This window comes from Microcaecilia unicolor, chromosome 7, assembly GCF_901765095.1.
Source record: "Microcaecilia unicolor chromosome 7, aMicUni1.1, whole genome shotgun sequence".
Classification (NCBI taxonomy): Eukaryota; Metazoa; Chordata; class Amphibia; order Gymnophiona; family Siphonopidae; genus Microcaecilia; species Microcaecilia unicolor.
Window position 1 is genome coordinate 262,738,495 of NC_044037.1, and position 26,206 is coordinate 262,764,700.

At 40.3% G+C, this 26,206-nt stretch overlaps 1 protein-coding gene across 1 annotated transcript in view; it reads left to right on the forward strand.

Moving 5' to 3' along the window:
* Nucleotides 1-26,206, forward strand: part of LRP1B (LDL receptor related protein 1B) — a 1,639,960-nt gene that overhangs the window by 739,632 nt on the left and 874,122 nt on the right. Inside the window, 1 exon segment of the mRNA XM_030210865.1 lies at nucleotides 18,657-18,839. Coding sequence (XP_030066725.1) covers nucleotides 18,657-18,839 — 183 coding nt within the window.

Sequence of the window (26,206 nt, forward strand, 5' to 3'; positions counted from 1 at the left end):
GCAAAACAAAATGAAATCAACATAAAAGAGCAGATAAATGACAGAACAGGTTTCTATTAAAAAAAAGAAGAAAGGGCTGAGATAATTGAATAAGCAACTAAATACTTAGAGCAAAGGCAGGATAACCTTGAAAACAGGCAAAGAAGATTTAACATAAGAGTTGTTGGCATGGCTGAGTAGGATAAAAATATTAAAATGTCAAGAGTATTATTAGAGAAATCTTTGACAGTTACATGGGATTTGAGGGTAACAAGGATGTCAAATTTAAAAGAGAGCACAGAGAGTTTAGGATTAAAGAGAAATCTGGAAGTGCAGGCAGAACAGTAATTGACTTTTTTTTCACTAATTCTGGAAAAATCAAGAGCTTTTCAACTGAATAAGTGGCAAACACGTTTATCACTTATACAACAGAGAAAACCAACATCTTCCGGGGCTTGTGTTGCAGGAACATAAGAAGTTCCATGCTGGGTCAGACCAATGGTGGTCTAAGGCTAGCATTCTGCCTACAGCAATAGCCAGTCTGGTAGACAGATGAAGGATAATTCTATTACCTAGGTGCTCATATTTACACATGTGCTACTTGCATACATTTTTGGAATACTAGCATTTATGCACTTATCTTCAGGCTTATGCATTTAAATGCTAGTATGGTGCCTAAGTACTATTCTGCAAATTCCCTATTAACTTAAATAGTACGTATTTGCAGGGGGTTACACAAGGGCAGAGCAATCCCTGCCACACTTAGGTGCATACACTTACACTATATCTATGACAGACATAACTATAAGCACTTACATTTTAAGCACATGGATAGCTGGTTATGCTAGTATTCTAGAACATAACCCAGGCACCTCAGGCTGAATTCTATAAATTGCACTCCAAATTAAGCACCAGAAAAAAGGCACTAAGTGCTATTCTGTAAAGGACAAGAACCCTTAATAGAATTGCATTTAAGTGTGGATCTTGTACCTATATAAGGGTGCCAGACTTTTACCCACTGTTCCTTCTAAGCTGAGCAGGAGTCTACCTTACAATCCCTGGTGGTCTAGTGGTATAATCAGGGCAAGCAGGGCCGGTCTTAGGCAGAGGCAACCAAGGCGACCGCATAGGGCCCCACGCCTAAGGGGGCCCCGCATGGTGCGCCTAAGGGGGCCCTGCGCAGCGCGCCTCAACTCTGCCTCACTCATGCCTCCGCTCCGACCTCCGCCGCTGCTCGCCTTAGTCGCCTGAGATGATCCCCATTCCCGTGGCTCAGCCACTCCGCTCCCGCCACCACCAGTGTGGCGCCCACCCCTGGCTTGGGCCCGCTGAGCCCGCTGTCAGCTCCCGATTCCCCGGACCTCGGCGACTGAGCGATGCCAGCGAGCCAGCCCAGGCAGCGACGGCCCTGCCCCCGACAACAGACAGTTGCAGCGCGACGGCTCACCTCCAGGCTCCAGCTTCCCGCTCAATGTCCCACCTTCTGATGTATTTCCTGTTTCCGGACGCGAGGGCGGGAGTCACTGAGCAGGAAAAGCTGGAGCCTGGTCGGAGGTGGTGAGGACGCGAGGTGAGCCATCGTTGCTGATGCCAACAGTTGTGCACTTATGCCAAATCGAAATCGGATTCCATGCAGGCAGGAGATCAGGAGAAGTGTCTCTCTCATCTAATGATGCTTGCGGACGGTGCAAGGGTTGGAAATGTCTGCTTCCCTGAGAGGAATTTGGCCCAACAACATTAGTTGCTGGAGAAGCTGAGCAAGTAAGATCTTATGGCTTGGAAGAGGCTGTTTCTAACATATCTGGGTTATTTTCACATAGATCTGCAGATATTTCTCCTGATAAAAATTTGGATGGCAATAGCAGATTTAGCTAAAACACTGCTTCCAGTAATTAATGATATGACACCTCGAATTAATCATTTGGAGGCTAGATTGCAATCACAGGAAGAAAAGATTACTAAACTAAAATCTGAGAATGGAAATCATGAAGTAGCAAAATCTGATATAAAGTAGGTACAATCAGTTCAAACTATTTAGTAACTGATGTGGCTACTTGCCTCTCTGGTTTGATGGGGTGGAGCTAGGGTGGGGGCGGGGCCAGAGTGGGGGTGGGGCTAGGATGGGGCCCCACCAAATTGGTCTGCATAGGGCCCCGCACTTGCTAAGACCGGCCCTGAGGGCAAGAATGATTCCCAGTTACTCTTGCCCATGTCAGCTCTATTCTCAAAATACCTGCCATGACCTCTGGTGGCAGTCTCATGAGATTGCCTCTAAAGATCATGGCAGTCATTTTGAGAGCACAGCCAGCATAGGCAGGAGTGACTGGGGATCACTCCTGCACTGATTATATCCCTAGGCCTGAGGGAAACATCTACAGGTATGGGGTGGGCGCAACTCCTGTTCAGAGTGGAGGGGGGAGGGAGGGAGGGAGGGAAATAAACAGGACAAAGCACAAATTTTCTGCTTCCACCAAAAACATGGTCAGTTTCGGCTGAAACTAAAAGTGAAACCGTGGCCCTAGCCTTCAACCGATACTGAAACCGGGCAGAAAAAGGATTTTGGAACATTTTTGGTGCCATAATCAAAACCAAAACCAAAATTCTGTCAGCCTCTAATTCTATGCTTGCCATCTTATGTATTGCTACATTTTTCATATTGGCTCCTGATTTCTTTAGGGATCTCTCCTTATTATGGGCTAGTGGAGTAGAGGAATGGTCTAGTGTTTAGAACACCAGTCTTGAAATCCAGAGGTGGCTGGTTCAAATCCCACTGCTGCTCCTTGTGATTTTGGGCAAGTCACTTAACCCTCCATTGCGTCAGGTACAAACTTAGATTGTGAGCCTAGGGTACCTGAATGTAACCCACCTTGAGCTACAACTGAAAAAGTTGTAAGCAAAATCCAAATAAATAAATAGAGACATTGTATGAGAATTGCCTTCCTGCTTCCTCTTTGGGAAAGAATGTGATTTATACTTTGTTAATTACTTCTTTTCTTAACCTGTTTCTGGATTCAAGTTATTTGTGGGTTTTTTTTTTGTTTGAACTATTTAATAGAAAAATGAACAGTTCATTAATACCTTTAAAAAAGAATCACAAAGTGATACTCATTGTGAGTTATTATGCCGAAGCTCATAAGACATTTGCCCACAGACAAAGTGAGATGGATGTTTTCTCTCATAGAGATATTTGTCCAAAAATAAAGCAGAATAAGTAAAAACATCTGGGTATAGCATCAGTTCACCGACTTCTGTTTAATGAGTTCCAAATGGCCTTCAGGCCTTCCTTATTTATAGGAGGCAAACTGTCAGTCTCAATAGCAATATTTATTCAAGATGATAAGAACTAAACATGTACAGCTATGACCTCTTTTCTAGAAAGTGCTATCATTTTATGTTAGAAAGAAATGGAAAAGCATTACAAGTCAGGCCATGTAGTCAGCAGAGGACATCAGGACATATGTCACTTGTTGAGCTCCACCTTGAAACATTTCTCTATGCACTCCAGCTTTTCTGAGGTTCTTGTCTTCCCATATGAACCTTTCATGCAAGCTGAATTTTGCAGTCTGTATTGAACACCTATATCATTAAACTGCAATAGCAAAATGTTTTCTTCTTTTGCACTGCAGATTTGGGGGTCTTTTTACTAAGCTGCGGTAAAAAGTGGCCTGCAGTAGTGTGAGTGTGTGTTTTTAGTACACGATGGGCCATTTTTACCACAACTGGGTAAAAATGCATTTTTTTAATGGGCCAGGAAATGAGCATGTGCTAAACTTAAAACTAGTGCGTACCTATTTACTGCCACCCATTGATTTAGCAGTAAGGACTCTTGTGCTACAGACACGGTAACCATTTGGCATGCGCCAACTGCTGATTACTGCCAGAAACACTGCATGTTGTAGAAAATAAAACATTTCTATTGTCGGAATGAGCGCACGTCAAATCCAAAATTGCCACCAGGGGTGCGTGCTAGCCTGATGGTAGTCTCATTTTGGTGCACGCCGCACACACATAGGCCCTATCGCAGCTTAGTAAAAGGGCCCCTTGGCCAGTTAGAGTTATGCTTTCAGCCACCATTACAGTCTAGTTTTTGCTTCAGTGAGAATCTGTGGTGCACTAGGCTATTATCAGTCCACTGTTATGATGGACTCAGGAGTTCAAAGCTTGTGTACTCAATACAATATCCCTAATCAAATTCCAGTGTTTCCACACTAATTATACTACTACTTGTATTACTAGTGATACATTAACCTTTTATATAGGTGTCCTTTTACAAAGGTGTGCTAGTGTTTTTAGTGCACTAGGGTCAAGGAAGCTATTGCTTCAGCATATTTATTGGACAGTAAACCTGTTCCGAGTCATTTTCAGGTGCATTCTACTAGAGCAGTTGCATCCTCTTGGGCAGAGGTCCAGATGATCCTGTTATCCGACATTTGCAGAGCGGCGACTTGGTTGTCGCTCCACACCTTTTCCAGACATTACCATTTGAATGTAGTAATTCACACTGATGTGGCCTTTGGAGCAACAGGTATGCTTTTTTTACAGCCCACATGTCTCTGGATTCATCTACTGCTGACGCAAAAGAATGAAAACTTATGACTTACCTGATAATTTTCATACCTTTAGGTGCAGCAGATGAATCAAGAGGCCCTCACTGTCTCATCAGTTCTGTAAAGTTATATCCTTTATTTGGGGTTTTCTGTTGTTGGTTTCTATGTTGTTATGAAGTTAGATATTCTTCAGTATATTTTGACATTGGTTTTGTGATGGAGGAGTAAATTCTTGTGCATGTCCTTTCCTGGGATTTCCTTCTGCTTTGTTACTTGAATACTGACTGGGCAGGAGCATGACGTCACATGTAACACTTCAGTCTGGTAATCTCTATCTTCCCTGGCTCTTTTCTTATTGTTTTCCCCACCAGCGCAGTCGGTGGGGCCTACCAAGTTGCATCATAAAGAGATCAGGTGGGCCCAAGTACACAGCACATGTTGAATTTTGGCTCAAAGCATGATTGTTCTTGGTGCTACCTGTGTTGAATTAAAAGTAGAATGGTATAATATTGATTTCAGCAAAAGAGAGAGTAGTGTAGCCAGCAAAGCTCTTCCAAAGAAAACAGAAGGATGACTGGATTCAAATTCAAAATATATTACAAAGAAAGGACCTGACATGGCACCGTATTTCAGCAAAGTGCCTACCTCAGGGGCCTGTTTGTAAACGTATCAATGGAGTAATGCCGAAGCTTGTTAAAAGATCACTGTCTTTAAAAAGACACAATCTTAGAAAAGTCTTAACAGGACACGCTGTGTCAGCAAAGCACAAACATAATCTTTCATTGTTTTCACCAGTTTATATGGCGGGTGGCCATAAAAGTGACAGGACAGAACAGAAAAAGTAGAAATAAGATTTGGACTTAAATGGTATGAGTCACATTGATGTAATTGTTCATGTTAATCTCAAATGGGAGTAGTGATTCAATGGCAACTCCACCAGTTCAGTTGAAGGAAGGATTGACTTTTATAGTCTCTTCCTGTCAAGCACATGTATTAAGTGCGATGTATCTCGCTTAAAGGGGCCGGGTCACCCACAGCCAGTAATCGTTTCACTAAGAGTTGTGTTGCTTGAGAATAGATGATGAGCTTCATTTAGTTGTTAATAAGGTTTATGGTGTGACCATACATAAAACCACTTTCCAATGTTGAAATACATATGCTGGTCCTGGCTGTTTTCTGGCATGAATAAAGGGTATGTAGTGGTCTGTGCTGATACTAGGCGGTACTCTCCAGTTAGCATAGTAACATAGTAAATGATGGCACATAAAGACCTAAACGCTCCATCCAGTCTGCCCAAAGAGTCACGCTCATTATCAAGTCATGATTAAACCAAGAATGAATGTGATATAAAATACTTGATCATTGTCTCTTTTTGGCATTTCTGGGTTATAGACCATAGAAGTTTGCCTGTCCCTGTCCTTAAGTTCCAGCTACACAAGTTGCTGTGCCAGACATTTGGGTGAGTGGCAACATTCTTAGTTTGAGTGTTTTACCACAGCTTTGTAACTACCCCTCATTGCATGGAAACACTCCAGCTGATATTCAGATCTACTTAACTGAACAGGAAAGTCTCCTTCCCAGTTCAATTGCTCTGACCATCACAGCAGCTCATATTCAGAGAAAGGGAAATGGTAAAACTAGAGGGCATGAATTGAAGTTGTGGGGTTGTAGCCTTAGAAGTAATGTCCGGAAATTCTTTTGCACAGAGAGGGTGGTTGATGCCTGGAATGTCCTCCTGAGGGAGGTGGTAGAGAAAAAAAATGGTGACGGAATTCAAAAAGGCGTGGGATGAACATAGGCAATCTCTAATTAGTACTACTACTACTACTACTGCTACTATTTAGCATTTCTATAGCGCTACAAGGTGTACGCAGCGCTGCACAAACATAGAAGAAAGACAGTCCCTGCTCAAAGAGCTTACAATGTAATAGACAAAAAATAAAGTAAGCAAATCAAATCAATTAATGTGTACAGGAAGGAGGAGAGGAGGGTAGGTGGAGGCGAGTGGTTACGAGTCAAAAGCAATGTTAAAGAGGTGGGCTTTCAGTCTAGATTTAATGGTGGCCAAGGACGGGGCAAGACGTAGGGGCTCAGGAAGTTTATTCCAGGCATAGGGTGCAGCGAGACAGAAGGCTTGAAGTCTGGAGTTGGCAGTAGTGGAGAAGGGAACAGATAAGAAGGATTTATCCATGGAGCGGAGTGCACAGGAAGGGGTGTAGGGAAGGACAAGTGTGGAGAGATACTGGGGAGCAGCAGAGTGAGTACATTTATAGGTTAGTAAATGAATGGTATAAAAATCAAAACGTAAATGGTTGCATATGTGTTTGCATGTTGAGTGGTGCTTAGATGATGACTCCGGCTGTGAAGAACTAAGGCCAGTGCTGGGCAAACTTTTACGGTCTAGGTCCCACATATGGGCTGGAGAGGGCTTTGATGGAAACTGCAGTAATTTGGAACGTAAGGTGAGTGCCAGACAGATTTCTATGGTCAGTGTCTGGCACAGCAACTTCAGTAGTCAGAACTAAGGACAGGGCCAGGCAGACTTTTACGGTCTATGAGCCAGAAATGCCAAAAAGAGACAATGATCAAGTATTTTATATCACATTCACTCTTGGTTTAATCATGATTTGATAATTAGTGTGATTGTTGGACAGACTGGATGGACCATTCAGGTCTTTATGTGCCATCATTTACTATGATACTATGTTAACTGGAGAGTGCCGCTGAGTATCTGCACAGACTACTGAAGCATTTTCCAATTACTGCTTGGGTAGTCCAGGGATGGAGTTGAGGCAGAAACCAGAGGTTATCTCAGTTTCACCAGTATTCAGTGTCAGTGCCCGAATAACTGTCCAGCTATGTAGAACCACTCAAATAACTATCCAGCCATTTTAAAGACAGCTAGGTGGGTGTCAGCACTGAATATCAGCTGACATCCAGATAACCAAGATATTTAGCACTAGTACCCAGAATATGACCTGGTAATGATGATCTGGGTCTAGTTCAGCACACAGCAATCAGTGTTTATAAAAATGCTGACCCTCATGGGCTGAATATCTACCCCACTGCTAATATTGGTGTTACAGGGCTTTGGAAGCTACCTGACCCCAAATATTTTCAACTTATATTGTCTCAACACCTCTGTCTACTCAACATCACCTTTTGCCATTCTCTAATGTACACCAGGCTTGTCCAACCTTTTCCTATCAGGGGCTACATTTTATGTTGTGTCACATTTGGAGAGCCAAAACACACAGCATCATATTTTGCCACATGTTTAGTCAAATAGTGGCAAAATACGATGGTGCATTGTCCCTTCTCCAGTTTTCACCCTGTCTCTCTCTATCTCTCATGTACCCCCCCCCCCCCCACACACACACACACAGTTTTTACCCAGTCTGTTATACCTCTGCTACAGAAAAAACAGTGGGATTCCTGCTTTGCCCCTATGACACAGCTCTCTGCAAGCATGAGCTGCATAGTGCTAGAAGCTTGGGTTGGTCTCATGGTTTTAATCTCCCAAGTCTTGAAACCGTATACCAATCTGAATTTCTGGCACTTATGGCTCAAGTTTGTAGAGAGCTGAGTCACGGAGGGGGAGCAGAAATTCTGCAGTAAGCACCACAAAAATTGTCAAGCTTCCAAAGGTCAGAAAAAAGCACTTGGTGGTCCAGATTCTGGCCCTTGAGCCATAGCTTAGACAAGCCTGGTATATACAAGCAGCGTACCGGTGCTCTAACCACTACGCCACTCCTCCACTCCACTTAGAAAGAAGAACTCTTAAAACATTGTCAGTCATATATTTTTAATCCAACAAAGGTTTCCCTTACAACGTGCTTGTTGGTTCTTATTTCTATAACCTATAGACTAATTCTCCCTTCATAATTCTCAAAAGAACTGTGAAATAATTTCATAGAAATAGCCCCAAATTATACTGTGGTGAGATTAATAGCAGAATTCCCCCCAAAAGTGTGTCCACTATCATTAAAAAACAAAGTGCATTTATGCAGCAGCATTCTTTAAATTTAACTACAAGTAAGACTGATAATAAGATACATGAAATGGATTATATTCCGTAGACTCATTTATCATACTGGCTCATAAGATACAGGCAAAGGATAGAAGCTGCTTAATGTTTTTTCACAAGCATAGTTACAGTTTCAGAAGTCTCTAAGATGCCTCTGCAGCCAGATCTGGAACTCATAAATATGGCAGGATCAATAAAATATTTTAAAATACCTCTAGAGAAGTAGTCTGAGATCTCAACATATGTCTTAACTTGAGGAGAACGTTATACTATCCATCTCTCAGCATTCATTTGAAACACCACAGAACGATGCACTTACGCAACTTATAAATCATATAGCAGCAGTGCATTTGGTTCACCTAAATTTGTGAGAAAAAATATATATTTTTTTAATTGAAAGAAAATTTTATTGAAAATATGGAGAAAAACCACAATACAAACACCGCAGTCTCAAAGGCAACTAAACAACTTGCCAGTAACATAAAGTTATCGTACATGGAACAGTCATAACACCCCTGAGCACATTAATCCCCAATACAGATGAATCACAAGATACTTCACAATTTATGATTCTTCCTACCAAGTGTCGTAAATAACCCTCCCCCACCCAACACCCCCTAGGGAGAAAAAGAGAAAAAAAAACAGAATGTCACCTAGTTATATGCTTTAACAAGAACAATTAATCATAAAAGGGTGCCAGATTGCTTCCCATTTAGATAATGTTTTATTACGTATAGCCCATAGTCTCTCCATTTCACACATATACCAAAGTTTATTTAGCCACTTAATAATTGAGGGCACCTGCGGGGACTTCCATGAAGCCGCCAAAGTAACCCTGGCCGCCAACATACCATGTCGTACAAACAGAGATTGAGAAGTGGACAGGCCAGGAGGTTTCTTCGGAAAAATGAAAAACTCAGGGGACCACTCTAGACTTGGAGAGCCACCTCTGGAGCCTATACTGCACAGACTTCCAGAAGGCTCGAACTTTTTACACAGGACCACCAAAGATGTCCGATGGTACCCTCTTGCCTACACCCTCTCCAACACAGTGAAGACACCTGCGAGAACATATGATGAAGCGAACAGGCATCAGATACCATCTATACAAAACTTTTAATGCATTTTCCTTAAATGGGATAGAAATAGAAATTCTAGACAAAGCACGTTCCATAGAATTCCAGTCCTCATTCATCAATGTCACTCCCAGCTCCCGATGCCAGCGATCCCGATAGTCACCAGAGGTCTGAACCCGCCTACGCTGAAATGAATACAAACAAGTGATCAATCCCTTCGTCCCCCTGGAGTCCTCACACAAGTCCTGTAAGAAAGAGTCATCCTGCAAAATTTGGGGAACACCTGAATCCCACTCCCAACAACTCTCCCTCCCCCCCCACCCCCAACATGCCCTCTTATGATTTGGACCCGCTGCAGATGAACTGCATAGAAAAACGTCTTTAAAATGTGTTCTTGCAAAATTAATGTTTTTGCAAGAAAAACATCCATCTGCCACTTTGTGCCACTATTTGGATGTTTTTTTCTGTTTTGAAAATCAGCCCCATAGTAACCTATGGAATTTTGTAAATCTAAGTTCTTTGAGAATGAGCGCAAAGTTATGTGGTTCTCCACAGGAAAAATGTACATATTTAAGAATGTTTTAAAAGAAAGCTTAAAGTATGCATGTCTGCTAAATGATACATTTTTAAAACACCAATACACACGTGTCTATTCTTACCCAGGCAATCTCCACCCATGGAACTGCTTCTTTTTATTTCAGCTTTAAGTGTGTTAATTTTGAAACTACATGTCCACTTTTAGCAAGCTGAAAATCTATTTTGTTGGATGGAGCATTTTCCCCAGGTACTTGCTGGTTTTACCTGTGTAGTTTCCAAATAAGGCTTCAATAAATTTATACGTAAATGATTTTGACATCTTGCTTAAAAAAACAAACAAGCAAAACCTCTGAATCCCTGCATATATCAGAAAAGCAAAAGTTCTTCCTACTCATACTTCATTAAAATATGTTAAGACATTTATTTTCTCTTTTCTTAAATGCAGAGTTGCTCTCCTGGTGTCATCATTAGGAATCTGCAGCTGATCTGAAGCTGAACTTGAGACATGTTAATTTCTGCCAAATTCAAGATGATGAAATATTCAAATGTATTAAAATGAGCAATTTCAGTACAGTAGGATCGCCCCAAGTGATGAGCCGTCCTTACAAATATTCATTAAAAACGCACATAAAAGAGGGATAATGCATCTGTAGACTGAATTATAAGATTTAAAATGTCAATTAATATCATTGCTCGATATCTATGAAGTAATTGCCAATAACAGTTTTTACTCAGAATCAGAGTTTTTCTACGTTGTGCGCATGTACGTAGATCAGAAAGGGAGCATACACACCTAGAAACTGCACACACAAACTTTTTCTGTCTTTCTCTACTGTGGAACATAACAGGCATTTTACTAAGCGGCAGTAAGAAATAATGTGTGATTATTTCACGCTAAAATGCACTACTGCAGGATGTGCTCAGGTGTCCCATGGTAGTTTTGGGATCAGCACACACCAATCCCATGCTAAAATATTTTTTAGCATGGGAGCATGTTTGGGAATGGAGAGTAGGTGTGCCCTGCACTAATTGGCAGATCACCATGCGCTGCTGATTAGCACAGGTTTGGCATAGGAGCCCTTCTGCCTAGTAAATAGGTGGAGGTAAGGGCACCCGTGCTAATGGCCATATGCTAATTGGGAAATTAGCACATGGCCATTAATGGAATAAAACCTCAAAATTGTGTCCATTTCCTGCCGCACTAAAAGTGGCCCCAGCATTCAGGAAATCCATGTGCTAAAAATAGTGTATGGCTTAGTAAAAGGGCTCCATAGGATATACCATACACATCGAGTTAAGGCTGAAAACTTGCATGTAAAATGTTTTTCATACACACATGTGCCTGCCAAAAATTAGAGAGAACATTACTCAAAATTGCAACCCCCCCCCCCCCCCCCCCAATGAAAAGAATCCCTTCCAGCTTAATTTTATAGAAAAGGTATATTACGGATGTTATATACTCATGAGATTAAACAGCCCAACTTAATCAAGATCTACCTCACTAATTTTTAAAACTTTTTACTGAACTGTGTTAAAACACCTAGGACTCTATAGTAAAATGCAAATTGAGGTTGCAAAAGTGCAAATCTCATGAAAAATAGTAAAATAAATATCTGGAAATACGCAAAAACATTTGTGTTAATTTTATTTATTTATTTTCACACAAAGTGCACCTCTGTAAAGTCACTTTGCAAAAGTGTGCTTTTCAATAATAAACTTTTTATAAAAGATTTATGTTGCAAAATTATGCATCGGGGCTTTGCAAATTTATTTTATTTTAGGAAAGCATTGAAAACCTACTTTTTCAAGCAAATTTTAACTGTTTGATAGGTTATTTCAATTTTATGGCTTTGTAATGCTATATTTTGTTACATTTGTTTTTTGCTTATTTTTCTCTAGACATTGCTGGATCTCTTTATATGTAATCTGCATAATACCTAATTGGATATTTGCAGAATATAAGAATGTATGTAATGTAGTGTAATCAGCTACTGTTATGCAAAACCATGCAAAGTATTTCATTAATGCAAAAATATGTGGAAAAAGAGCATGAAAGAAAGGCTTTGAAGGTTGCTTTTTTTTCTTTTTCTTTCTTTGGCAGAAAAATGATTGTAGCTCAATTGCTGTATTTATTTTCTCATGTAAAGACAGCAGAACAAGAAGAACAGTCCCTACAGCCAAAATTGGAGGCCCCCTGGATCCTTTTCATAGGAGGAATCTCTATGCCCTAGTGTCCCAGTGAACCTGATGCCCCACTTAGACCTTATATCAACCACCCCTGGACTTGATATGGGAGTAATTGTTAGGAAACCCCGAAAAGTCCTTACCCCCAAACCCTGACTTTTCATAAATGGGGCCTGGTCCAACCTGGCCTGGTCTCCCCTTGCCCTCCTGGGACCTTAACTGATTCTAAGTAGTCTGTGGAGCAATGGAGCAGAAGCAATATCCATATATTCCTTCCCCAGCAGTTGTCTTCCTAAGAAATCATACTACTGACCCCTAGAGATAACCTTATGGTATTGCAGGTAAGGGTCAGTTTGCAAAACAAAGAGAATGATTCCTCAGTTGGAAATTTGACCTCTAGCAGTTGTACTGTAAAATTATCTCTTTGGATCAGTGGTGCCATTATGTGGAAAAGGAGTGAATAGGGATTGGTTCTGAATTGCTCCAGGACCCCTTTGGTACATTTGAGTCCTAGAACAGTGGAAGGAGGGCTGGCCCAGGCCCCATCGATGAAGAGATAGAACTATGGGGTTGGTTTCCTAACATTTTATCCTGTACAGGGAGAAGGGCAACATTGGGGCTGGGTGGGGTGTTATCAGGGTTTTTATTTAGGGGGTACTGAGTACCGGCACCATTTCCATTGTCTGCTAAAATTCACCCATGGTCCCCAAGTTTTAATGAAAGAGCTCAGGCTCTACACACCAATTCTGTTTTGTCATAGATTCTGTGACTGGTTGCAGGGGGCCTGGCTATTGTGAAGTGGATCCCTCAGTGATCACCCCACCCCTGAAGGGTGGCCTGACATTTGAGTACCAGCACCTTTTTCACTAGAAAAAATGCACTGGGTGTTATAATCATTACATACTTATGTCCTTTATTAAAAACTTTACATCACCAATTGAAGATCACTTTTCCAAAACTCAGTCTATTTTTTTGTCAGTTTTGAGCTATGTAATTTCATTTTGTTCATGAAGGCAAGATTCATTTACTATAGCAGTGACTCTGAAAGAGAGGGAGCATTGACATCTTCAATTCCTTTTTACAGAATGCTGGAAGAGAACAAGATAGGTTTATTTCTATATTGCTGAAAGTAATTGAAGAGCACTTTTCCAACACTCAGTCCATTTTTTGTCAGTTTTTTTGCAGGTTGTACACTAATGCTGTCAGTGTGAGATCTGCTAAAAATTAATGTACCTCCTATTTACAGACAAATTTTACCAAACTTTAGTAGAAGGACCCCTAAATGCACTCATATTTCAAAAGATTGAACAGTGTACCATGAATTCTATATATGGTGCCCTGCCGAGATACATGTACAACTTAACTGCTTAACAAGCCATCAACTATCAATAACTAGGTGTTAGCAACCAAATAGGTATGTTTATTTGACGCAATTAGGATTTGTGTGCGCATCTAACTGCATGCTATTTTTTAATGTTAAGCACCAAGGATTCCTTTTACAAAGGGGTGCTGAAAAATGGTTTGTGGTAGTATAGGCGTGGGTTTTGGGCGCGCAGCGATCAATTTTTTAGCATGCCTGTAAAAAAGGCATTTAAAATTTTTTGCTGAAAATGGCACATGGCGTATTGGCCGTGTGCCAAAAATGAAATTACTACAAGAGCCACGTGGTAGTCGGGTGATAACTCCATTTTGGTGCTCATTGGGTGCACATAGATGCTTATGTGGCTTAGTAAAAGGGCCCCCAAAATCCCACAGCACGTAACCCAAAAGGGGGCATGACCATGGGAGTGGCATGTATGGGTCAAAAGTGTTTTGAGTAATTGCACACGTTGTTACAGAATATTGGCTCAGCGTGCTCAACTTGAGCACCAGCATTTACATCAGGTTTCAGCAAGCGTAAATCTGGCACCTAAAATTACGGTGTAGGAATCGGCACTACACATGAATCTATAAAGGGCACATGCCCTGTACAGAATCACGCTTGGCACCGATCTTTTCTGGTGCCCAGTTTTGAATGCAGTTTATAGAATCCGGTCCTCTGTGTGTGTGTGTGTGAAAAATATGTTATTGAATCAAAGTGCTGCTTTAATAAAAATATTACTTATGGTTTATATTGTTCTAGTAAGAAGAAATATTTTAGTTCTGGAGTCACTGCTGCCCTTGATAGTATGAGTTCATGGCATACTTTCAGTTTTCTCTCCTTGGCTCTAGCAGATTGCCCTAGGCTGGAAGCATGGAAGTTGTGTTTTTTTTATTAATTTTTTTTGTGATTTCGAACCTCATATTTGCAATTTTTTTTTCCTACTGATTGGTTCTTGGTCACAGAGGAGCATGCTAAGAGAAATATTAGCTATAAAGTATGATAATCTGTGCAGTTCTTTCCTACCAATTTTTCCAGGAGCACCCCCTTTGCCCCATGGTCAGTCTGCTATTTTTCCCTCTTGCTTATTCACTGTCCCCAGTTCAGCATGTCTACCTCTCTGCTCCCCACTCACAGTCCCGTATGTCTCTCTCCACTCACCTAACCCACTCGGTCTGACCATCCGGTATTTCTCCCTCAATCTCAAACTGAAAAATATAAGTGGGATCAAATAAAAATGGCACCAACATGGATGAGATCAAGTAAAAATGGTACCAACAAGAACAAGAATGTGGATGCAGCGGCTCATAGGTTTGTTTGCTTCATTTTGAGGGTACTTAGAATTGATATAATGGCTGCACGGGAGAGTGGAAAGAGAGATTGCCCTCCGTGGCTTCACCTTTTTGATGACTTGCTCCTGTTTTCAAACCTCCTTGAGCAGTGAGCCATGCGGGCAACACTGAAGACAGCTGCTTCCAGCTGCTATAGTCCGTTTTGCTGCTTCCCACTCACAAGAAGTTGAAAAGGCAGGATGAAGCAGTGAACTGACTGGGGCAGCCAAAAGCAGCTGCTTTCAGTGCTGCCTGTGCCGTGGCTTACTGCTGGAAACAGGAAGGAGAGATGTAGCTGGCTGGACCCGAAGGAAGGGAGGGAGAGCTTAGTTGCTTGATGTAGGAACAAGGAGCAGGGAGCCTGAAGAAGCAAGAAAAAAAAACCCACTTGGTTGGCCACTATTGTTGGGGGAGGGCCTGAGACAGAAAGGGGGGCCTGGGTCCCCGAGGCCCCCTGTAGCTATGCCACTGGGAAGGCCTGCCCATGGGACGGGTTGGAAGAGAAGTTGCAGAGAGAAAGTGGTTCCCTGTGGTGAGTTACAGCAGGGGTGGAGTTGGAAATAATAAAAAGGATTGAAGTGAGGTACACAAGGTCTTTGGGTTTCCTATACCCCCGCCAGGACCCTTGGGAGTATTGGGGGATGCTGGAGTGAAAGAAATAAATGCAGGCTGAGTAAAGGAGTAGTTACTGCCCCTATGTGGCAACTGAGAAGGATACAGAGCTTCAGGTGGACAAGGGGAATGCAGCCTGGAAGCAGGAACCAGAGCAGGGAAGCCTGTTCAAGGCCAGGGTACAGCCCTATGAGGTGCATCGCTGGAAGAAGGACAGCCTAAAGAGTCTGTGCCTCAAAGAGCTGGATTGGTATCAGAAGTAACTGAGCAGCCATGGGTTTATTGCTGGCACAACGGGATGGGTAAAGGACAGGAGCATATGCACATATTTATAGCATTGACATACTCAGAGTGAAGTGAGGTGGCTGAGAGTATCACTGATTGTCTCAGGTGTACAAAATACAAATAAATACAGAAGCATTTAACTGCTGGTTGTAGAAGTTCCGGTAAAGTTATTTTGCATTAACTAAACCCCCTGGAGTACAGAGTGGATTTCTTGCATATGAGAGAGGAAGTTTGCTACTTGGACTGAGAGAAGTACCCCCTGTTAAGGCTCTCTTAAATGCTCAATACCCTGGATCTCTATTCCAGACAATTAACACACTCCCAAGCTCAACTGTAGATGAACTGGAACTGTGAGTGAGGTGTGTTGTGGGCCCCATGACAAAGGGGTTGGAAAAATTATTTATGACCTGGGTCGGACTGAGTGAAGGGGACCTGAACTGAACTAGTTGGAGGTTAGAGCTACAACTAGACTGCTGGAGGAAACATGTTGGCTTGAGTATATTGTTATTAACAGTTTGCTGGTGATCAAAAGCTGTAGATTTATTCACTTTTGGCAGTATGCCATTTTTGAACTTGATAATTTCTGATTTGCAAAAGAATGACAAGGGTAGACAAGGTAATCTGAGATACACATGATGATATTCATCTTCAAGTTCATTTTAGTCATTATTATGTTGACACTGTTTTATTAAAAACATACGGTTCTACTCTAAGTGATTTGGTAATGGAGGTCATGCTGATAATACCAAGAAATATAGATACTAACTCTATGTCAAAAAAGGATAGACTTATGAAACTCATAGGTTCAGCATTAAACTAATTAAAACAGATCCTTAAAAGCATAGTTCATGCACATGTTCTCACGTGCGAAAAAATAGAGACTTGGCATGAACTTAGGTTGCATTTATATTTTATTAGAAATAAGCCTGCTTTCACCATTACTTGTATTGAAAGATGAAACAAGGACACATTTATAGTATTGCTGAAGCAGTTTGAGGTACATTTAATTTATTACTTAAACGATTTTGCAGTTCTTTAAACTAAGCATTGATTGTATTTAAATGGTGCAATTAAACAATGTTACTGATGTTTTGCAACATTAGCACTCACATTAAGTTAATTGTGAAGTATATAGAACTAGAATTTACACAGCCTTTCATTATAAACACTGCATATGTTACATAATTGAATATTTGCAAGATAAATGAGATTGTATCATCTTAAAATGCGCAAACTGACCACGGCCTGACCTTGCTTGGTTATAATTGTTTTGTTTATAGCAAAGACATTTCTTAACAAACAATAGACTATTCTAGAAGAATCCATTGTAAATACAGATTTTTACATTATTAAACGTAGAACATGACAACAAAAAACCCCAATAATAATCATACAGCCTGTTCAATACCCAACCAGCACAACTAACAAGCTTTAGATTTTCTTCTTCTCCCTAAGAGATCCTATGTACTTGTCCTGTTCTTTTTTGAAACGCATAGATGCTGTCCTTGACTCTACCACCTCCATGCATTCACACCCTTTGCACAAAGAAATACCTCTGTGTAATTCCCAAATCTATGGGGCTAATTTTCAAAAGAGAAAAAAATGTCCAAAAAGTGACATAAAGCTTCATTTGGATGGATTTCTTCTTAAAACGTCCAAATCGGCATTTCCAAAAATGGCTTGAAAAAATAAACACACAGAACACACAACCTTGTTACAAATTGTATTTTTGAAAAAAAGAAAAGAAAAGATGTTTTACGGTTTCAAAAATGGCCATATTTGCTATTCAGATTTGGGACATTTAGTGCAAAACATCCAAAGTCCGACTTAAATGTCAAATCGGAATTGCCCCATCACACCTTTTCTCCTTCATCTTAGGACTCTTTGTTATAGATCTACCTTTCCATTGAAAAAGGTCAACCTGCTGTGTGCATTTCTACATGGATGTTCTTAGTATCAAGTGGTGCTTAGATGGCAACTCTAACTGAATCAACTAAGGCTGGTGCTGGGCTGGCTTATATGGTCTGAGTGCCACATATAGCAATCTGGTTTCGGATGTGCTGGAGAGAGCTTTGACAGAAACTCCAGTAATTTGGAACATGAATACAGTGCCAGGAAGATTTTATGATCTGTGTCCTGCAAATGACAAGATGGATTCAGATAGGCTTTGATGGCAACTCCAGTAATTGGAGCAGTTCGAACATCTATGGTCTATGTTCCAGAAACAACAAAGAAATGTCATGATCAAGTATATAATATCACATTCATTGTTGATTTAGTCTAGAATTGAGAATGAATGTGACTGTTGGGCAGACTGAATGGACCATTCAGGTCTTTATCTGCCATCACTTACTATGTAATATACCTATTGGAAAACAAAACAAGCTGAGGGCTTCTTTTACAAAGCCATGGTACATGCAACGAAACCCATAGGAATTGAATGAGCTTCGTCACATTTGTCATACCGGAATCAGTACCACTGCTTTGTACAAAGACAATTGTTAATAATTTTTTCCCTATTGTTTTCAGTCTTTGTTGCTGTCTTTCCTATAGTATATACCAGTTAAATAAATTCCCCATTGAGAAAACAAGATGAAGAGTAGGGTACATGTGTACCAGCCTTTTTGTTGCAGTACATTACTATTAAGATACAAGTAATTTATTGAGGTCAATTTTTTTTATTAATGCTGCATTTGTCTTGGCTGTGTTCTGTTGAAGCGACTGCTCGGACAGGGGGATGCAGTGGAACTGAATTTCAGTGTCATCCTGATTGGAATTGTATTCCTGAACTTTGGCGCTGCGATGGTGAAAAAGATTGTGAAGATGGTAGCGACGAGAAGGGCTGCAATGGAACACTCCGTATTTGTGATGAAAAGACAAAGTTTTCTTGTAAAACTACAGGTATGGCATGGACAAACTACAATATTTTTTCTGTTTTATGTTCCTTTTTATTGGCTTGAAAGTGTTGGGGTAATGCAGTTATCGTGGCAGGTTCCTTCTACGCCTTTGAATTTCTAGCTCATTTGAAACCAATTATTTAAAACGGGCTCATTCACCCTTACATCATCAATGCAGAATAAAACCATTACTTTAAATATTTTTTTTTATTTGTTAGTAATTTCAAATGTATCAAGCAAGAAGATACTTGAAGAGAAAAGTGTGATTTAACATTATTACGTTATTTCAATGCCAAATAAGACAAAAAAAGGGGAGTGGAGGAGTGGCCTAGTGGTTTAGGGTGGTGGACTCTGGTCCTGGGGAACTGAAGAACTGAGTTCAATTCCCACTTCAGGCACAGGCAGCTCCTTGTGACTCTGGGCAAGTCACTTAACGCTCCATTGCCCCAGGTACAAATAAGTACCTGTATATAATATGTAAGCCACATTGAGCCTGCCATGAGTGGGAAAGCATGGGGTACAAATGTAACAAAAAAATCATGTCAATCATAATCAAGGCCACATATTTGGATCCAAGATTACAATCAATGGAAATTCTAATTTTAAGAAAAATAGTAAAGGTGGATGGCCTAACATGTCACTGAATTCCTGTTCACCAAAGAAAAGAGAGCCAATCACTAGGCACTAGATACAAATTGATCCCCATTGATCCATTTAGCTGACAAGAAAGCAGTACGATGGGATGGTTCATAAAAAAAACATAGTTAACTGATTGGTATCTGTTTACACATTTACTTGGATAACGTATAAAGAAAGTAGCCCTCAGCTGAAGAACACCTGGCTTCATTAATAGGAACTGCTGACATCTCTTCTGGGTGTCTCTGGAAACATCCAGAAAAATTTGAATTTTTAATCGCAAAAAAGTATTCTCCTTATTTTTGAAGAACATTATCATTAGCCAATTTTTTATCAGGCACCCATACCACAGTAGCCACCAGAGTTGACACAATAACTAAATCAGTATCTGAGGACTCTTAAGAGAGCAGAAACATGCAATGATTGGATTTCTTGAGCTTGCTGATTAATTACTGGTTTATTAGGCAAATAATACACTTGTGAAAAAGGTGGACTACATTCTTCAGCAACCCCCAATATTTCTTTAATATATTTTTAAGCATATCTCAAGGATTAACTGCAAATTGTTTAGGAAAATTAAGAAATCTGAGATTATTATACTTTAAATAAATATTTATAGCAATGAAATCTCCAAATACTATCCTTTGGTGACTGTTCTACATTCCTACATTATCCCCTCCACTCTATTTATAGCAGCAGACATGGGGTGGCGGCCATGATTCATTCTAGTACCTTACACTCATGGGTTCTGAATCTGACTACTAGCCATTGGATGCTATATTATTGAGTGGGCAATTTCGTGTTTAGCATGCAAAACTGCATGCACAATTTATAGAATAGTGTCTGTTAGGTGCCTTACATAGTTAATATCTTAGGTGCTAATAGGCATTAAATATAAAATAATGGGCCTTAATTGGCATTAGTTGCCACTAATTTGCAGTTACATGTGTGACTGCATTCAGGTGCTATTTTAGAAAGGTAGCTCTTAATTTCAATAGGGCATAACTGTAAAGGGGGCAGATACGTGCACTTATATGTGCAACTATAATATTTAGGCCTGCTCATTTACACAAGATATTTGACTGGTTTAAGCGCTCATGCCTAAAGTTACAAGAATAGTGACAAATGCTAGGATTCTATAGTGGCTGAGAGGTTGGAGATGCTGCAGGAAGGATAGTATTTTTTCAAGTATCACTTGTACTAATGGGGAAATTATATAAATGGTGCACAAATTTTCATGTATAAAACTGCACGCTATTCTGAGATATGCACACAACTAAATTGGCTAATGATCCTATTAGTGCTAATAATTGGGTGCTAACAATCAGTTATTGGTGTTAATTGACAACATATTTTATTTTCATGTTCATGTTGCTAAGTGCTATTCTATAAATATCTGCACAAAAATCTTATAGGACGCAACTCAAAAGGAAGCATGGCCATGAGAGGACCATGGGCATGCCAGGGGCATTCACTAAAGAGGCATGCAGTATTTCAATACCGGGAATCTATGCCTAACTTACACGCCAAGATTTACATCAGATTTCAGTTGGTATAAATTCTCATACCCAAAGTTGGGCGCGAATCCCAGTGTTATGCACTATTCTATAAAGGGCACTCATCCCTGAACATCTGCACTGATTTTTTCAGCATAGAATCTTGAGTGCAAATTTACTGAATTCAGCCCTAATTGCCTACCGATAGTATGGGAGCATTTGATGCTTCCTCTTGTACCACACACTATCTGTAGCAGTGACAGCATACAGTAACATTATATGTGCTAACTGCAAGCAGTATCCACCCCTTTCCCACCCTTTACTGCGGTAAGCAATTATTATGCAAATTAGAACTTGATGTCATTCCTGCAAGGTAACTGATACTGCAGGCTAATTTGCATGGTTAACATTTATCATACTGTGGTAAATAGACCCCAATGTTTGTTTTGAAAGTGCCGCCCCTTTATTAATCAAATTACATTGGCTTCCCATCAAAGCGAGAATCACCTTAAAATTATGTACCTTTATATTTCAAATCCTAACTGGCACAGTTCCAGACTATATGGTACCAATTATAAACTTACCTCAAAGAAACACTAAATATGAGGCAAGAAAATATCTCAGACTACACCTCCCAAGTTGCAAAAAAGTGATCTACAAAATTGTCCACTATGCAGACTTCACTTACCTAGGAACCAAATGGTGGAACTCCTTACCACCCAAAATAAGAAATATATAGGAATATACTAGATTCCGCAAAATCCTAAAATTGTTCCTATTCAAACAAACTATCACAAAGAACAACCATATCTCACCAACTAATTATTGCCTGAATTGGTTATTACTCTATTTACCATTAACTTTCTCTTTGCTTCATGTATAATTTCTCATTCATAATAGATTTTCTAAATGGTAAACATCCATAGTTATCCCAGTATGTTTATGATACTGTATTGTAAAATTGGATTCATGCAACAAATTATTTTTGTATGCATTATTCTTTGTTATGTATTCTATACTGTTTATTGTAAGCCACATTGAACTCCAACTTGTTTGGGATAATATGGGATATAAATGTCACAAATAAATAAACACTGGAACATCTTGATTAGTAGTGTTATTATGAAAAGTCCACACAGATACATTATGCATCAAATTTTCTGCAAGTAGTATTTAATAGAATATTTATAGTTCTCCTTAATAACTATTTTCTATTGATGAAGTGCAATTCATGATCCTGCATCAAAATTACAATATTAGTTTTGTAATTTCAAATATCTTAAAGGTATCTATGATTGTGCTTGTATGATATAACCATTAGGGCTCATCATTGCCATTTTGAACCCAAGGCAATGCTGGGATGGTACATAAAGGAATTGCACCTGTCTCAAACAACTAGATTATTAGGAATACCCCCAAGTAAGTTCTTTGGGGGGTGGGTTAGGGGTTGGGCATGGTCAGGGTATTGGGAGTTAAAAATTATGGTTTATGAAATGTCAAAACAGTTTACAGACTAATAGAAGAGAAAAGGTACACCATATAATTAATAGGAAAGCAGAAACAAAGAGAAAAGGAAGTAAGCAGGAGGTCAAGAGAAAGCAGGCATATCAGCACAGTTTACCCAGAAAAGCACCAACTCCCTAAAGGCCTAAAAGTGCTAGGTGCATGTGTAGCACTATTGTATAAATGATGAATGCAAGTTACATATCATTTAAAAGCAAGAGGGTGCTCACAAGGGAGGAGGATGGGTGGAGTATATGAAGGACCAATATTTGCATGCATAACTTTCAGAATGCGTTGAGGGGCATTTTCGATATGAAGCCTAATCTGACATTAGACATTTTGTGGAAATACACTAGCGAACATGGCCATTTTTGAACCTGAAAACATCTATCTTTTTTTTTTTTAGTGGTAATTTGATGGATATTGTTGTGTTCGATTCATCTATCTTTTTGAATCATTAAAAAAAAAAAGAGTACAAGTGAAAAACACACAAAATCAATCTTTTTGGATGTAATATGAACCAGCATTCATGGTAGACTTGCCACATAGACATCCGAGCAGAGCTATGGGGCATCCTAGAGGGAACTGCAGTGCAATTCGGATAAAAGTTTCCAGGTTCCCTCTTATAGTGTATGCTTAGCCCTCCAAAACCCACCAATAACCTAATGTACCCAACTGTACACCACTACAATAACCCTTATGCCTGCAATTGTCACCCGTATGTGGGTACAATAGGTTTTACTGGGTTTGGAGGGCTCACGCTTTCCACCACAAGTGTACCAGTTAAAGTGGGATATGGGCCTGGGTCCCCTTCTCTACAGTCCACTACACCAACCACTAGGCTACTCCAGGGACCTGGTTGATATTCTAATAGGACTGGCCATAACATCTGAAACTGTCATAGAGGCTGGTATGTACTGTTTCTTTCACATTTTGGGGTGTCAGAGAGGGGTCAGTGACCACTGGGGGAGTAAGGAAGGCTTTTGCCTTAATGTCTCCAGTGGTCATCTAGTCATGTAGGGCACATTTTTGTGATTTAGTCATGATCAAAACAGGCCTAGACTAAAATGTCTCAATTGTAGCCCTCAACGTTTTTATTTTGTTCCATTATAGCTAAAAAATTTCCAAGTTTTAGGAATGCCCAAATCCCACCCAGCATGCCCCTCACACCCCCTCTTGTGATTTGGATGTATTTCTGGTGAACTGCATAGGAAATCATCTTAAAAATAGGTTTAGAAAATAGTGATTTGGATGTAAACATCCAGATGTTGCTTTGTGCCACTTTTTGAATGTTTTTCTATTTCAAAAATGAGCCAAGACCTCTCCCTCCTTATTGTTGGTGATTTCATCTCTGAAAGCTGCTGGTCATGTTGCATCGCGTGTCTACAAAGCTCTTATTGATAAGAAATTTAACAAAATGACCTCTATACAATCAAAATGGAAGAGAGACATTGGTCACACTTTGTCCCAAGAGAACTGGACTTTATTATAGTCTAAAGCTTTAAAGGTTTCTATTTCAACATCATTGGCTCAATCATTGTTTTATGTGACACAAAATTTCCTCTGGGTCTAAATAATACAATTTCATATTGGCCATGTGCTTTCTGAGAAATGTTGGCACTGTAACTCTATGCCAGGTACCTTATCACACATGCTTTTTGAGTTTATTTATTTATTTATTGCATTTGTATCCCACATTTTCCCACCTTTTTGCGGGCTCAGTGTGGCTTACAATATATTATGAATAGTGGAAATACAATTTGTTAAAAAAATTTCAGGTTATGGATTACATTAGGGAGAGTTGACGAAAAGAAATCAAAATCATAAGGAATCAATCAAATGGGAAGAACAATGGGACAGTAGAAGGAGAGAAACAGGAAATTAGAGGCATTATATGAAGCATGTGGTGTACATTTTTTCTGTGAGTAGAGGTGTGAGTGTGGTGAGATTAAGGGTTAAGGGTTCATAAGTGGATGTATTAATGTGTTTCTGAACAGTGAGTGTGAACTTTATGTGTTTTGGTTCTTTTCGTAAATTTTCTCAAAAAGATGTGTCTTCAATGCCTTGCGGAAGTTGGTTTGTTCATGGATCGTTTTCTCTTCTCACTATATATTTGAATGAAGTATGGTCCAAGGTACAGGAAATTGGTCATTTTCATGCAGACATATCTTTAGCTGTACTTATTTGGCATTCTATCCATTTATCACACCTATCTTATCCCTTAAAATGTCATTTGGTAGACTTACTCTTAGCTCTAGCACTCAAAGTTATATTGAACTCATGGAAAGACATATCTAATATTCACTTCAACCATTGGTGGAATTTAGTCTGCATTGAATTAGCTAAAGTTACTAACCTAGCAAGGATAACAAAAATTCAAAAAATGTGGTCTATTATGGATACGTTTATTGATAACCATTAATCTTATTGTCTTTCTTTTCCATATTATGAGGACCTGATATTTGATGTGGAGGGGCATAATTGAACGAAAACGTCTATCTCCATGGGCGTTTATCTCCGAGAACGGGTCCGTGAAGGGGCGGACCGAACCGTATTTTCGAAAAAAATAGATGTCCATGTTTTATTCGACAATTTGTGAGCTGGGCGTTTTTGTTTTTCAGTGATAATGGAAAATGAAAGCGCCCAGCTCAAAAACGAATAAATCCAAGACATTTGTTCGTGTGAGGGGCAAGGATTCGTAGTGCACTGGTCCCCTTCAAATGCCAGGACACCAACCGGGCACCCTAGGGGGCACTTTTACAAAAACAAAAAAAAAAGGTAAAAGAGCACCCAGGTGCATAGCTCTCTTCCCTTGTGTGTTGAGCCCCCCAAATCCCCCTCAAAACCCACTGCCCACAAGTCTACACCATTACTATAGCCCTAAGGGTTGAAGGGGGGCACCTACATGTGAGTACAGTGGGTTTGGGGGGGTTGGACGACTAAGCATTAAGCAGCACAATTGTAACATGTAGGGGGGGATGGGCCTGGGTCCACCTGCCTGAAGTGCACTGCACCCCCTAACAACTGCTCCAGGGACCTGCATACTGCTGCCAGGGAGGTGGGTATGACATTTGAGGGTGAAAATAAAAAGTTGTGAAACATCATGTTTTGTGGTGGGAGGGGGTTAGTGACCACTGGGGGAGTCAGGGGAGGTCATCCCCGATTCCCTCTGGTGGTAATCTGGTCATTTAGGGCATTTTGGGGGGCCTTATTCGTGAAAAAAACAGGGTCCAGGAAAAGTGCCCTAAATTCTAGCTACAAACGCATACTTTTTTTCCATTATTGGCGAAAGGCGCCCATCTCTCCTCTGCCGATAACCACGCCCCAGTTCCACCTTTGCCATGCCTCCAACATGCCCCCGTCAACTTTGTACGCTTCCGCGATGGAGTGCAGTTGAAAACGTCCAAAATCGGCTTTCCATTATACCGATTTATTCGTTTTTGTGAGATAAACGTCTATCTCCCGATTTGGGTCGAAATCTAGGCATTTGTCTCTTTCAATTATAAGGTGGATAGTATCCAGCTTATAATTGAAAAAGAAAAACGCCTATATTGCGACCCAAATCGGGAGATAGACGTTTATCTCACAAAAACGAATAAAGCGGTATAATCGAAAGCCAAATTTGGACGTTTTCAACTGCACTCCGTCGCGGATGCGGACAAAGTTGATGGGGGCGTGTCAAAGGTGTGGTGAAGGTGGAACTGGGGCGTGGTTATCGGGCGATCAGAGATGGGCG